General features: G+C 37.4%; 1 protein-coding gene across 1 annotated transcript; it reads left to right on the top strand.

The window, feature by feature from the left end:
* On the top strand, positions 1 to 9,828 carry LOC116177717. The gene is made up of 6 exons (XM_031496782.1): positions 1 to 358; positions 403 to 648; positions 700 to 892; positions 953 to 1,151; positions 4,030 to 4,148; positions 6,928 to 9,828. Exons 1-6 carry the CDS (start codon positions 165 to 167, stop codon positions 9,340 to 9,342), a joined length of 3,366 nt encoding a protein of 1,121 aa, XP_031352642.1. The 5' UTR covers positions 1 to 164; the 3' UTR covers positions 9,343 to 9,828.
* The last annotated feature ends 795 nt before the right edge of the window (positions 9,829 to 10,623 follow it).

The raw sequence follows: 10,623 nt of genomic DNA, 5'->3' as shown, positions 1-10,623 counted from the left end.
CCAAATTACGTCATAAAAAAATTGGAAGCAGCGAATTTATTTTATGGACGTTCCAGCTGATTTTAGTTAATAAAATGTTTTTTTATCGCAGCCCGTAACAGTCGCAGATGTTCTCAAAAGCATGAAAAAAATAGAAAATACCTCCTTCAAATTCCCAGGCAAGTATGGAAAAACAGGCGTCCAAAAATTTGGAAGATATGGCAATGGAACTAGATGGACCAGATAATTATTTGAAAAATATTTCGACAAATTTGGCCGAAAATAACAACAGAATAGAGGAGCATAGCAATGGAAAGGGTCCGCAGAGTAGAAGCGAACGTAACTCACAAATCCAGCAGGCTGTCGAGGCGGATATTAGGTTAGATTTTTGTTTTGGGTGTTTTCTCAACTTTACGGTTTTAGCGAAATTTCGAGAAAAACGATCGATAACATTTTGGAACAGGTGAAGGTGTTAACGCCCACCGAACATCTATTGCTGTATTTAAAATTACCGACGGAATATAGCAATGTAGGGGATCCGCTTCGACAGCCGTTAAATCCGTTGGGCAGCAGATCGGAAATAAGTCAGACTATTATGTGGATTAAGACGCATCTTGAAGAGGATCCTGAGCTTTCGTTGCCAAAACAGGACGTATATAATGAATATTAGTAAGTAATTGCCATAATGAGGGGGTTTTTTATTTAACTTATTTTACTTAGTGCCTTTTGTGGCCCTAACAAAATTAAGCCGTTGTCGACGGCTGATTTTGGAAAGGTCATGAAACAAGTGTATCCTCGTGTGCGACCTAGGCGTTTGGGGACGAGAGGAAACTCGAGATATTGCTATGCGGGATTACGTCGTCGGTATAAGTTAGATGCTCCTTTGTTACCCGATCTGGGTGATAAACCTCAGGTAGGGAGTTTAATTAATTTAGTTGTCACTGTTTTGTAGTACACTTCTACTCATTCACAGTCTTCTGAATTTGTATCAAGTTCCGAAGAACTTCTGTCTGCCGCATGGACAATAATTAGAGAGTGGTCGGAGCAACAACTCGGCATGCAGTTTTCATCATTTCATTCACTCGCATATTATCTAGTTGTAAACCTTTCTGTTGGGAATGGTTCTACTGCTGCATCTGTAATTACGTCGTCTAATAAAGGCTACTTTAAAGGTAAGGGGTAAAGAGGCGCTACATTGACAATTTTGAACCTACCTCTATTTCAATGAAATTGTAGTATTTAATGAAAAAAAGATTACAAATTAAAAATTTCTTCCACTGATGTTAATTCTGTAACAGTTTCTAAAATCCTAGTTGCATTTCCATGTATTGTTATATACAGTGTGTCCACGGATTGAGTGCACATAGTATATGACAATTTTTGGAATTGGAATTTTTGGAAGTTGGAATTTCTTGTTCTGAGAATCGCGAGGAGCATCGCTCCTGCTTAGTCTCAAAACTAAGATAAAAAATAGTCAAATGAATACAGGGTTTTTTTTTGCCTCGTTTTATTCAGAATTCTAAAAATTAGTCAGGAGTAAAGTTATGGAAGACTTTCAATTGTCATACGAATTAGTCTACTTTGATTTTTTTTTTATCAAAATGAGACAACAATTTTAAAATCAGTAAATCGTGTAAAAAAACAATCACGTCTTGGACATATCAACTTGACAGATATGGTAGACTTTCAATTTCTAATCAAATCAGCGTTGATGTTTGTTCAAAAGTTTGGTTGCTGCTTGCTGCTGGTGAAAAATTAAAAGTAGGCTGATTTGTATGAAAATTTAAGCTCTTCTATAACATTTAATTCTAAACAGCTTTTTTAAATACATTTTTGTTATATCTGCTAAAATAAAGACAGTTTACTATTGACTAATTTTTAGCATTCCCCAAAAAACAACCTGTATATTAATTGGCTTTACTCATTTTTTCAATATCTTAGTTTGAGATCATGCAGGAGCGATCCTCAGAACATGAAGACCCAACTCGAAAAAAATTTGATATATATACACCTTATGTGCCCTCAATTCCATGGACACACTGTAGGTATAGTTTGGATTTTTGGTCTTCAAATATGTGACTAAGTTTTGAACCAATAGTTTCAAAACATTTTTTGCTTTCTTCAAGATTCCCATTGCGTCAGATGCTCGAAGATCCACACATTTTAAATGTTTTCGCTTAGAGGCTTCTTCAGCTCCGCTTCCTGGGGCTTTAGATAACTTCTCTGAGAACTAGCAAAGATACAGTCCCCTATTAATGGTTTTCTATTGGACTGTGGAATGATTGTATCACTCTCAAGGCCTGTTTAGAGTTTGCAAGTTTTATTGTGGGCAATAAAAATTGCGCCAATATTTATTGCACGCATGCGCGTAAGTGCACTTTTCGATCAGCTGTTGCCAGAAGTAGATCCGGAGCGATTTTTATTGCATTGCAACAATTGCAATTCTGGTGACTATTTTAGAGGAGTTTTTAATGCCAACATCTAGAATTACTATGGCACCAACGATGTGAAGTGTGCAGATATTTTGACATCTCTGTTGTTCATCTTGATTGAAATGCACAATAAATAGATAAGTGAAGAACAAGTTAAATGCAAATGACAAATCGAAGATATTTTGTACACACTTATTTAAAGTTATAGGGTTGGTGCTATGCAATGAAAATTGCAAACTGTAAACACTTGCTATTTGTTGCAATATTTATTGCCCGCAATAAAACTTGCAAACTCTAAACAGGCCTTCAGACCGCCCTACAGGTTCCAAAGTTGATGGTAGATTTATGACCGCCAACACAATTTAGAATCAGCCCTATATTATCTAGTAACTTTCCTAGGGACTTTTTTCTCCTCTAATAACTTGTACTTTACAGTACAGGCTCTTATGGATCACAACGATGCCAAATGTCATCAGAATATGATTTGAAGGAAATGGACATATTTGTAGTGTATATAAATCGTCATCCTGAAAGCCACCAGATTTACTTATGTACTCGCCGAAGCGTTCACTCTGTTTTTAGCGCATTTTCCTCAAAGTGAAAAAATTGGCTGCACTTTGTTGCAATACTATTTACGAAAGCATTAAAAAAAGTTTCATGTGTAGACCCTTCGAATAAAAGTAACTAATGCCCACTTCAAAATTGTATTTGTATATGCTCCACCATTTTTCATTAAACTGTATGGACTTCGACTATAGGCAGCTCATTTGAAAGAGAATGGGGTAAGGATCTCGTGCCTACCGGTATTTTTTCCTGGTCCTAACATTAATATTATTAGGAGAAATACGCTCTCTTCATTTATGTTTGCATAATGACTTTTTACACTTGTTTTATACATGCGAAGGTATAGCAGAAAGTCGAGCAGAAAGTACTATCATTCTCTATCGCGAAGGTTTTTAGAACCTGCAACACTGTAGCGTTTCGAATTTTATCTGCTTTGGACATTTGTTTCTTATCTTAACGCCCTCCATTCTATTGCATATTAGTTCCGTTCTCTTTCCCTATGAAGCGGTACACATATCAAATTTCCTATATTGGCAAATTTGTAAATGTAGCAAAGAATCTTTAAAGCCTAAAGCGATCACCTGTTTCATATAGATGACCCCAATTCAGCTAACATGTTTTTATGTTGTTTTTGATGCTATGTGAGAGCCAAGCCCATACCACGTAATACATATAAAATAATTATGCTATGATATACAGAAGTTTGTCTTCATGTCGATACGTTTGATGTCAATGGTCGCGTTCAGCCGTATTCGGCGCTTACACAGCTGCTTCCAGCTCCAAATTTCAGCCGATTAACTGAGCTGAGGTTGTAAATTAACTATCACGGTACATGCGCGCTTTTACTCCCACCTTCCGCTGACTATTCTAGCAGAAAGTATTTTTCGCTGGAAAAAATGGCGAACGCTGTTAAGCGCAAACGACTGTTGCCTTGGCGCTGCGACAGTAGTGACCCGGCTAAACGCGCCCATTGTTCCTAAATAAAATTCGCGCAGTGTATCCGCGATAACCGTCATCGAGAAATAGCAATGAAGCATCTTTCTATTTTTTTTAGGAGATTTGGTTTCATCAAGTATTGCTTGCAACACAAAACACAGAGAAGCACAATTACAATTACAACGCAAAATTCAGCAGAAGAATGAAATAATTCGGGAACAGAAACGTAAGGTTCAGGTCAGTATATTTTTCCTACTTGAATGGCATTGAATGACATTAACAATATAGAGAGACCTTTTTTGCATGATAATAAAGAGGTAAAAAGTGTATTCAGATATACTATAAAAATATTTCATGTACATTTTCTTATATAGAGATCATAACTCATAAAAAAGTGAGCTTTAATACCACACTCTAAGCAACGGAAGATAAATGTTTACACTCACGTTTGTAACCTATGAACAAAAGAAGCATGTGGCATTAGAACGAAACTTAGCTTTAGCTTAGTGGATACGTCACCCGCAGAACTGTCACTTAGCAATATGGTGCCTGTTACCATGTTACAGTTTTATTAGATGCATTGTAACGGTGAATTTTTGAAATTGCGAAATGATACATGTGAATGTTTTATGGACATCACTTATTTGAGCAACTGATGTTGCCTGGTACAGGAATAGAATCATGTCGCCCAAGTTGTAATCAAATACTATAGCGCGTTCGCACCTCCAGATGCAGTATGGGGTCTTATGGACTAATTGCCTCTCTTACTAGTTTGCGTCATTCTTCGATAATACTATCCTTGTTTCTGACCGCATTGATGTCAAATTGACATATGATTAAATTGAAGTACTAAACAATACATAATCTAACATGCTTATTTTTAATTGCAACACGTCATTCGCATTCTTAATGTATAGATTTCTGAGAAAATCGTGATACATTTGCAGTTTTTCCTATATGTATTATCAACTGTTTTTTTTAGATATCTTTATTTTTTGTAATCTTGAAAGATGTAGTCTTATTTTCATTAATGCACTTTGTACCCATTTTCAACTGTTGGCAAGCGCTTCTAGGATTGACGGAGGATACTTTCAAAATCCACATTGATTTATCGCATACAGGGTGTCCAAAATTAATCACGATTTTCATGGGCAAACAAGTTTGTTTTTGTAATATGGCGCCTTGTGTATTATTTGGGGCCCGGCTGCTGAATTTGATTATGCATCGATTTGCTATGACTAGACCTTTAGAAGTTGTAGTAAACCAAAAACTGAAAAAAGCACCACGAAGTTAGCACAGGTCTGTCAAGGTTGCAAACTTGGTTTTACACTATTGGTATCTAACATCTCAAAAATTTAAAACCTTGCAATTTTTTGCGACTCAACGCACTTTTTGTGTTTACGGTGACTGACCATAATGGTATCCACAGGTGATTACTTTCACATGGATAGAGGGAGTTCGTTTAATAGTTGCAAATGCAGGTCTTAAGGTGTCATTTTATATTTATAAGTAGCAGCGAAGTTATAGTGCCTACGTCAAAGGGGGTATCGTAACCGAACCGACGCAGTGCGTGGATGCCTATTTAAATGTTTGCATAGCAAATCCATCGGCGGCGTTGAGCCGTGTGGAGTCGATTCAATGCGCGTTCTGCTTTTTAATCATATTGATCAGTCGCTTCGCCGCCCGAAGATGGCGTGATGCTGAACTTGTAATTGAAGGGTAGCAGAAATTTTACCTGCAACAGATTCCTCGTCAATTCAACTTCCGTGAAATGGAATACTGATGACCCTTTTCACGTCACGGTACGGTAGAAAACCAAACTGACAAAACAATAACACAAAATATGAAGATCAGCTCAAACAAAAAACTACGCGTGCATGATTATTCGTCGCCATCATCTACATATCTGCACGGTCGGTGAACCATACGCGGACTCCACTAGCGGAGTTCACGTCGACTCCTGCTACAAACCCTCTATCTATATTATAATTTTTCACTTATACCGAAGTGCGTCTTACGTAAGTTTTTTTTTCTATAATTCAGTACAGCAAGAAAAATTGACCTGGCTAGCTCCAGGGCAGTAAAATAAACCTCTCAAAAGAGGGCGAAAAGACCACTTAACATTGATACAAAATAAAATATGGACAACACTTTATTTACACAATCTGGTTTTGATAATTGTCACCATTTAATTCAAATTCCAGGATTGACTCCCAAAAATGAGATCAGAGCAATTTTTATTTTATCCGCGCAAACAAAATATTAATTAACGTTCTTAGTAAACACGCTGATCAAAATGTGTTGGAAAATCGTATGAAAAGAACAGATTACATACGTGTTTTTACACTGTACAAGATGGAGCCTTGAACGCCTTGATGTGGATTAGCAAATTTCCCCAAATTCTTATCTGCAACAGCTATTGTGCGAGCGGCCGTGTTACTTATTGATAAGCGGACTGCATTCCCATAAACAGATGTACGTGATTAATTGATCGCAACGATTTTGCTCTGCTTGTTGAATTCTCGATGATAGACGAAATTAAATGGCCCATAAACCATTCATCCAAGATGAATTAAATTAAATTTCAAAGTATACAATAAAAAAAAACCCTAAAAAATTTAAACTCAAAATTTGAAAACTAATTTAAAAAAACACATACCTTTAATTCAAAGGGTTAATAAACGTCCGTGGTTCTTTATTGACCTTCTAAGATTCCACGCTTAACTCCCAAAATTTGGATATACAAATTGTAATTATGTAGAATAGTTAACTCAAATCCTCCAACAACTTCGGAGAGACACCAATATCAATAATGCGTCTATTTTAAAGATCAACTATTCTAGCGAAGAAAAATTTAACGGCCAGCTTTTTCGAATATTTTCGTAGTAATAATCTACGTTACCGAAAATGCATAAGAGCGAACATAATCGTTAAGGATCGTCTAAAATCGATCGATCATTTGAAATAAATACGTAACATGCGTGTGCAACAATTTCACTATTTGGTGTTATTACAGATGCAATCTCCAAAAATTGAATCGAAAGGCAGAAGCAAGAAGTGTAAGATGCAAACGCAACCTTCTGTTTCTTCAAATACTTCACCAGTTCCTGGAACGGAGGGTGAGAGTAGTGCAAGTGTATGTGAGGAGTTACAACCTGTCTGTGATAAATCATTAGATTTTGCTAATCTACAATCGTTACCTGACTTTAGTAGTTTCCAGAAAATGGTTGCGAATGATCAAGTATGTGAGTATACGAATGAATTGTATAAACCTGAGAGTAGTGAAAATGCGAATAATGTACCTGGACAAAGTCCGTCAGGAAAGGTTCCCATACCTCGTTTAAGTAGTAACATCAATAAATTTTCACCGGCACTGTCGCCTCAAAGGCCTAAGAGTGCCAAGTACAAAGCTATTCAGCCTAAATCAGAACCTTGTGATATCGGTTTATGTAATCAGCAACCTTATACTGGCGACTATAGATCTCAAGAAACAAACTACTCCGGTGCTACTTCCGAGAAAAAGCAGAAATCTACAAAGAAAGTACTACAAGACCCCGTGAAGACTGAAATCGAAGATAGTCTCACATCATTGGCGGACGTCGGTTCCGAGGCACTTTTCGCGCGAGAACGGCTGATGAGCGTCGCCGAAATCGACAAATCGGCGTTAGACGATTATTTGGGTGCTAATAACAGTCAAGAGCACGAAGAGGAGCTCGTTAAATACTTTGAAAACAAAGATCAGTCCTCCGATCAGGATATGTCAATGAAGTTGACGCAACTGCGTCAGCTTCTTATTACGCAGCAAAATTTAGAATCCAATACCGCGCAAGGAGGTTTGAACACCGTGCCAGTTCTAAATTCTAACGCAAGCGCTTTCATAAAAGCGAGTCAGAAGAATATGGCACAGTGTTACCCCAAAAGCTTTGACGGAGGTAATTACACTAGCGAAGGCGCAAGGCGAAGAGTAAGTTTTGAAACCTACCATCCTGAGGATGCAGTTCCACCAAGTCCAAACACGCGTAGGAAAAACTTCAATTTCACTCCGATTTCACCGGGCCCCATGTCGCCAACTGGCAGGCAGTCGAAGTGCTCGAGTACTAACGCAAGTCCATTTGTTAGTCCAAGGAACACTCCTGTTCCAAAAGCCAAAGGTAATATACACCAAAATGTTAACTCGTCGTATATTGTTAATCAACCCAGTTCTAGTAGCGGCGCGTTCAATTTCGCAAACGCTCAAAAATCGCTTATTTCTGTCAAAACTAATTTGAAAATTAAACAAGAGGTCGACATTTCGCACGATCCAGATAAAATGATCAATCAAATCTCCGATTCAAACGAAATCCATAATTTTCCCATTCACGGTTACTTACCCATGTCGGCCCCGCCTAGTCCCAAAATGATGAAAAATAGAAACTCGAACTTACTTCAAAAGCTTCTCAATAACAAACCACCCTATTCGTCCCGCTATCAACCGCACGCCGGCGATAATTTATCGGCCGAAATCACTCAGCTGTTGTCGAGTCAAGGTCCTCCTTCAAATGTTGAGGCGAGCTACCGATCACAGTCTGTTCCTTTACATCAAATGTCTTTGAAATCAAATCAGCATTTGCTTTCACCGGCTCAAGAGAACTATTACCAATCTCAGTTTCCGTTTTCGACCCAAGCTCCTACCGTTACAAACGAATTTGGCGATTTCGATTCGTTTAACGCGACCGAAAATCTTAACATGAATAAAATTCTTAACACCATAGACACAATGAAAACGCCCTCCGAACTAAACACATTTACAAATCCGAACGCCGTTGGCGCTCATAATGTGGGCGGTCACATGGATTTACCATTACCTGGCGAATGCTACGATAATGTGCAGCAGTTTAAGGTGACGCAGCGCCACGTGAACGTGCTGCCGAACTTAAGAACGCTGGGGCGCTCTCAAAGTATCGAGCTCGATCTCGAGTCCGAACTCAACCCTTCGTTAAAATGCAATCCGTCACGATCCGTGCCGACCACACCAGTACCCGGTTCGGTATCCAAATTTCATTTCCCGCGAAATCGCCGATCCTATCCCTCCACACCTCTAGCACCCAATCATAACTTCTCATTCAATCACGGCCAAGATTATTTGCTAAACGGTCAGCCGATAAAAGAGAAATTATCCGCCGAGGATGAGGTTAATCCGAACGTACCCTATTTTCAAACTGCGGAGAATCACGACGAAATGTACGATAACGTAGATATATTCAACGTTAACGATACAAATTTGAGTTGCGACGTTTTAATAGGTGACAATAAGAATAATTTTACTTTCGAAGGCCAAATGTGCGACGGAAACTATAACGTTAACAAAAACGTTTCCGCCGCACTCGACGAAATTAATCGTAGCGGTGGTAGCCAACCCGATTTTAAAAATGGCAGGAACGATCATTTGTAGTTTACGGTAATGTTAGTAAAAGATAAATTTTATTTTTAATAAATTTTTAAAAAATTGTCCGAATATTGTAAATATGAAAATTTATATTGACTATTACCAAAATTTAAAATTAAGTAAACAAAAAAATTCTGTTATCGTTTTAGGTAAAGCTATTATATCTCTGTCTTAGCTTTATGTTACATTGATTGAGTCATCTAATAGTCGTTGTTTCCTTTTCACTTCTTCCTTCATTAACTTCGCTTGCAATATGTTTCAATTAACAGTTTTAGTTTACGTAGAAGTATTATGTATCCTTGATGGAAGTACATAAGTTTGCTTTCTGGTATTGGGTACCAGTGATCATCTCAGTTTAATAAAATGGTGTCGATGCTTTTTATATATAAATCTGTTTTATGGTATGCATTACTGTCATAAGTAAATTATTGATGTAGCTTTTGTGATATAAGTTGTACATAGTTTCTATTTCTCTAATAACTAAATGCAATACACGGTCGTTTTTTTGACATCTTTCTTAGCATATTGCTAAGCTAGTGAAAGTAGTTTTGGAAGAGACGTCTGCTTCATATACACATACCAGTACGGTGCTTGAAAGTTGGTTATTTTTTGGTAGTACATCAAGTAACAATGTCTCCATGCAAGGATTTCGATTGTTATCTCAATCTAATAGAGTGTAATTAAACTATAAGCTAATCATACAAAATAGTGCATTATCAAATTTGAATATTTTTAGTGAAAAATAAGGGAACCGATTCGTTACAATAGTTTCTCAATGTACAGGGTGGCCAAATAAGAATGCGAGGTACTGTATCTGGGAACCTGTCCATCGTAGAGGCTTGCGGTTAAAGAATTTATTACTAAAACGGCCACGAGAAAAACCTGGAAAATATTTTTAAGTTTCTGCAATAGCCGCATGCATTTAATTTTTTGAGAAAATTAACCATTTCTGTCGGAATGTCGAAAAAAGCCCTCAAGCGGTGATATGTGAAACTAACAAAACTTCAAATAGTATTTTATTTGTAGCTGAAGAATAGCTCTTTTGAACTAACCAGAGTTTGTTTAAATCGGCTCAGCCGTTTCGAAGATACAGGGTGTTCTTTACGGAAACCTTTGAATACCCCCCACCACTTCATTTTTAGAGATACAGGAAAAATTGTCAAACAAAAATTGTTCAGATTATCGTCAACTTCAAAGGCTGGACAGTTTTTTGTTAGGTTAATATAGCGGAATTTACAGAAATATCACTTTTTTAGATTCCAGATAGCAGTCATTTCAGAAACTTAA

The sequence above is a fragment of the Photinus pyralis genome, unplaced genomic scaffold, assembly GCF_008802855.1.
Source record: "Photinus pyralis isolate 1611_PpyrPB1 unplaced genomic scaffold, Ppyr1.3 Ppyr1.4_LG1, whole genome shotgun sequence".
Lineage (NCBI taxonomy): Eukaryota > Metazoa > Arthropoda > Insecta > Coleoptera > Lampyridae > Photinus > Photinus pyralis.
This window is presented reverse-complemented; position numbering and strand designations above follow the sequence as displayed.

Bases quoted from the DNA above. Each gene is read 5' to 3' on its own strand.
- LOC116177717 (XM_031496782.1), top strand. From the start codon at position 165: ATGGAAAAACAGGCGTCCAAAAATTTGGAAGATATGGCAATGGAACTA. The intron at 893-952 runs GTAGGGAGTTTA...ACTCATTCACAG, and splicing joins ATCTGGGTGATAAACCTCAG to TCTTCTGAATTTGTATCAAG. The intron at 4,149-6,927 runs GTCAGTATATTT...GTGTTATTACAG, and splicing joins AACAGAAACGTAAGGTTCAG to ATGCAATCTCCAAAAATTGA.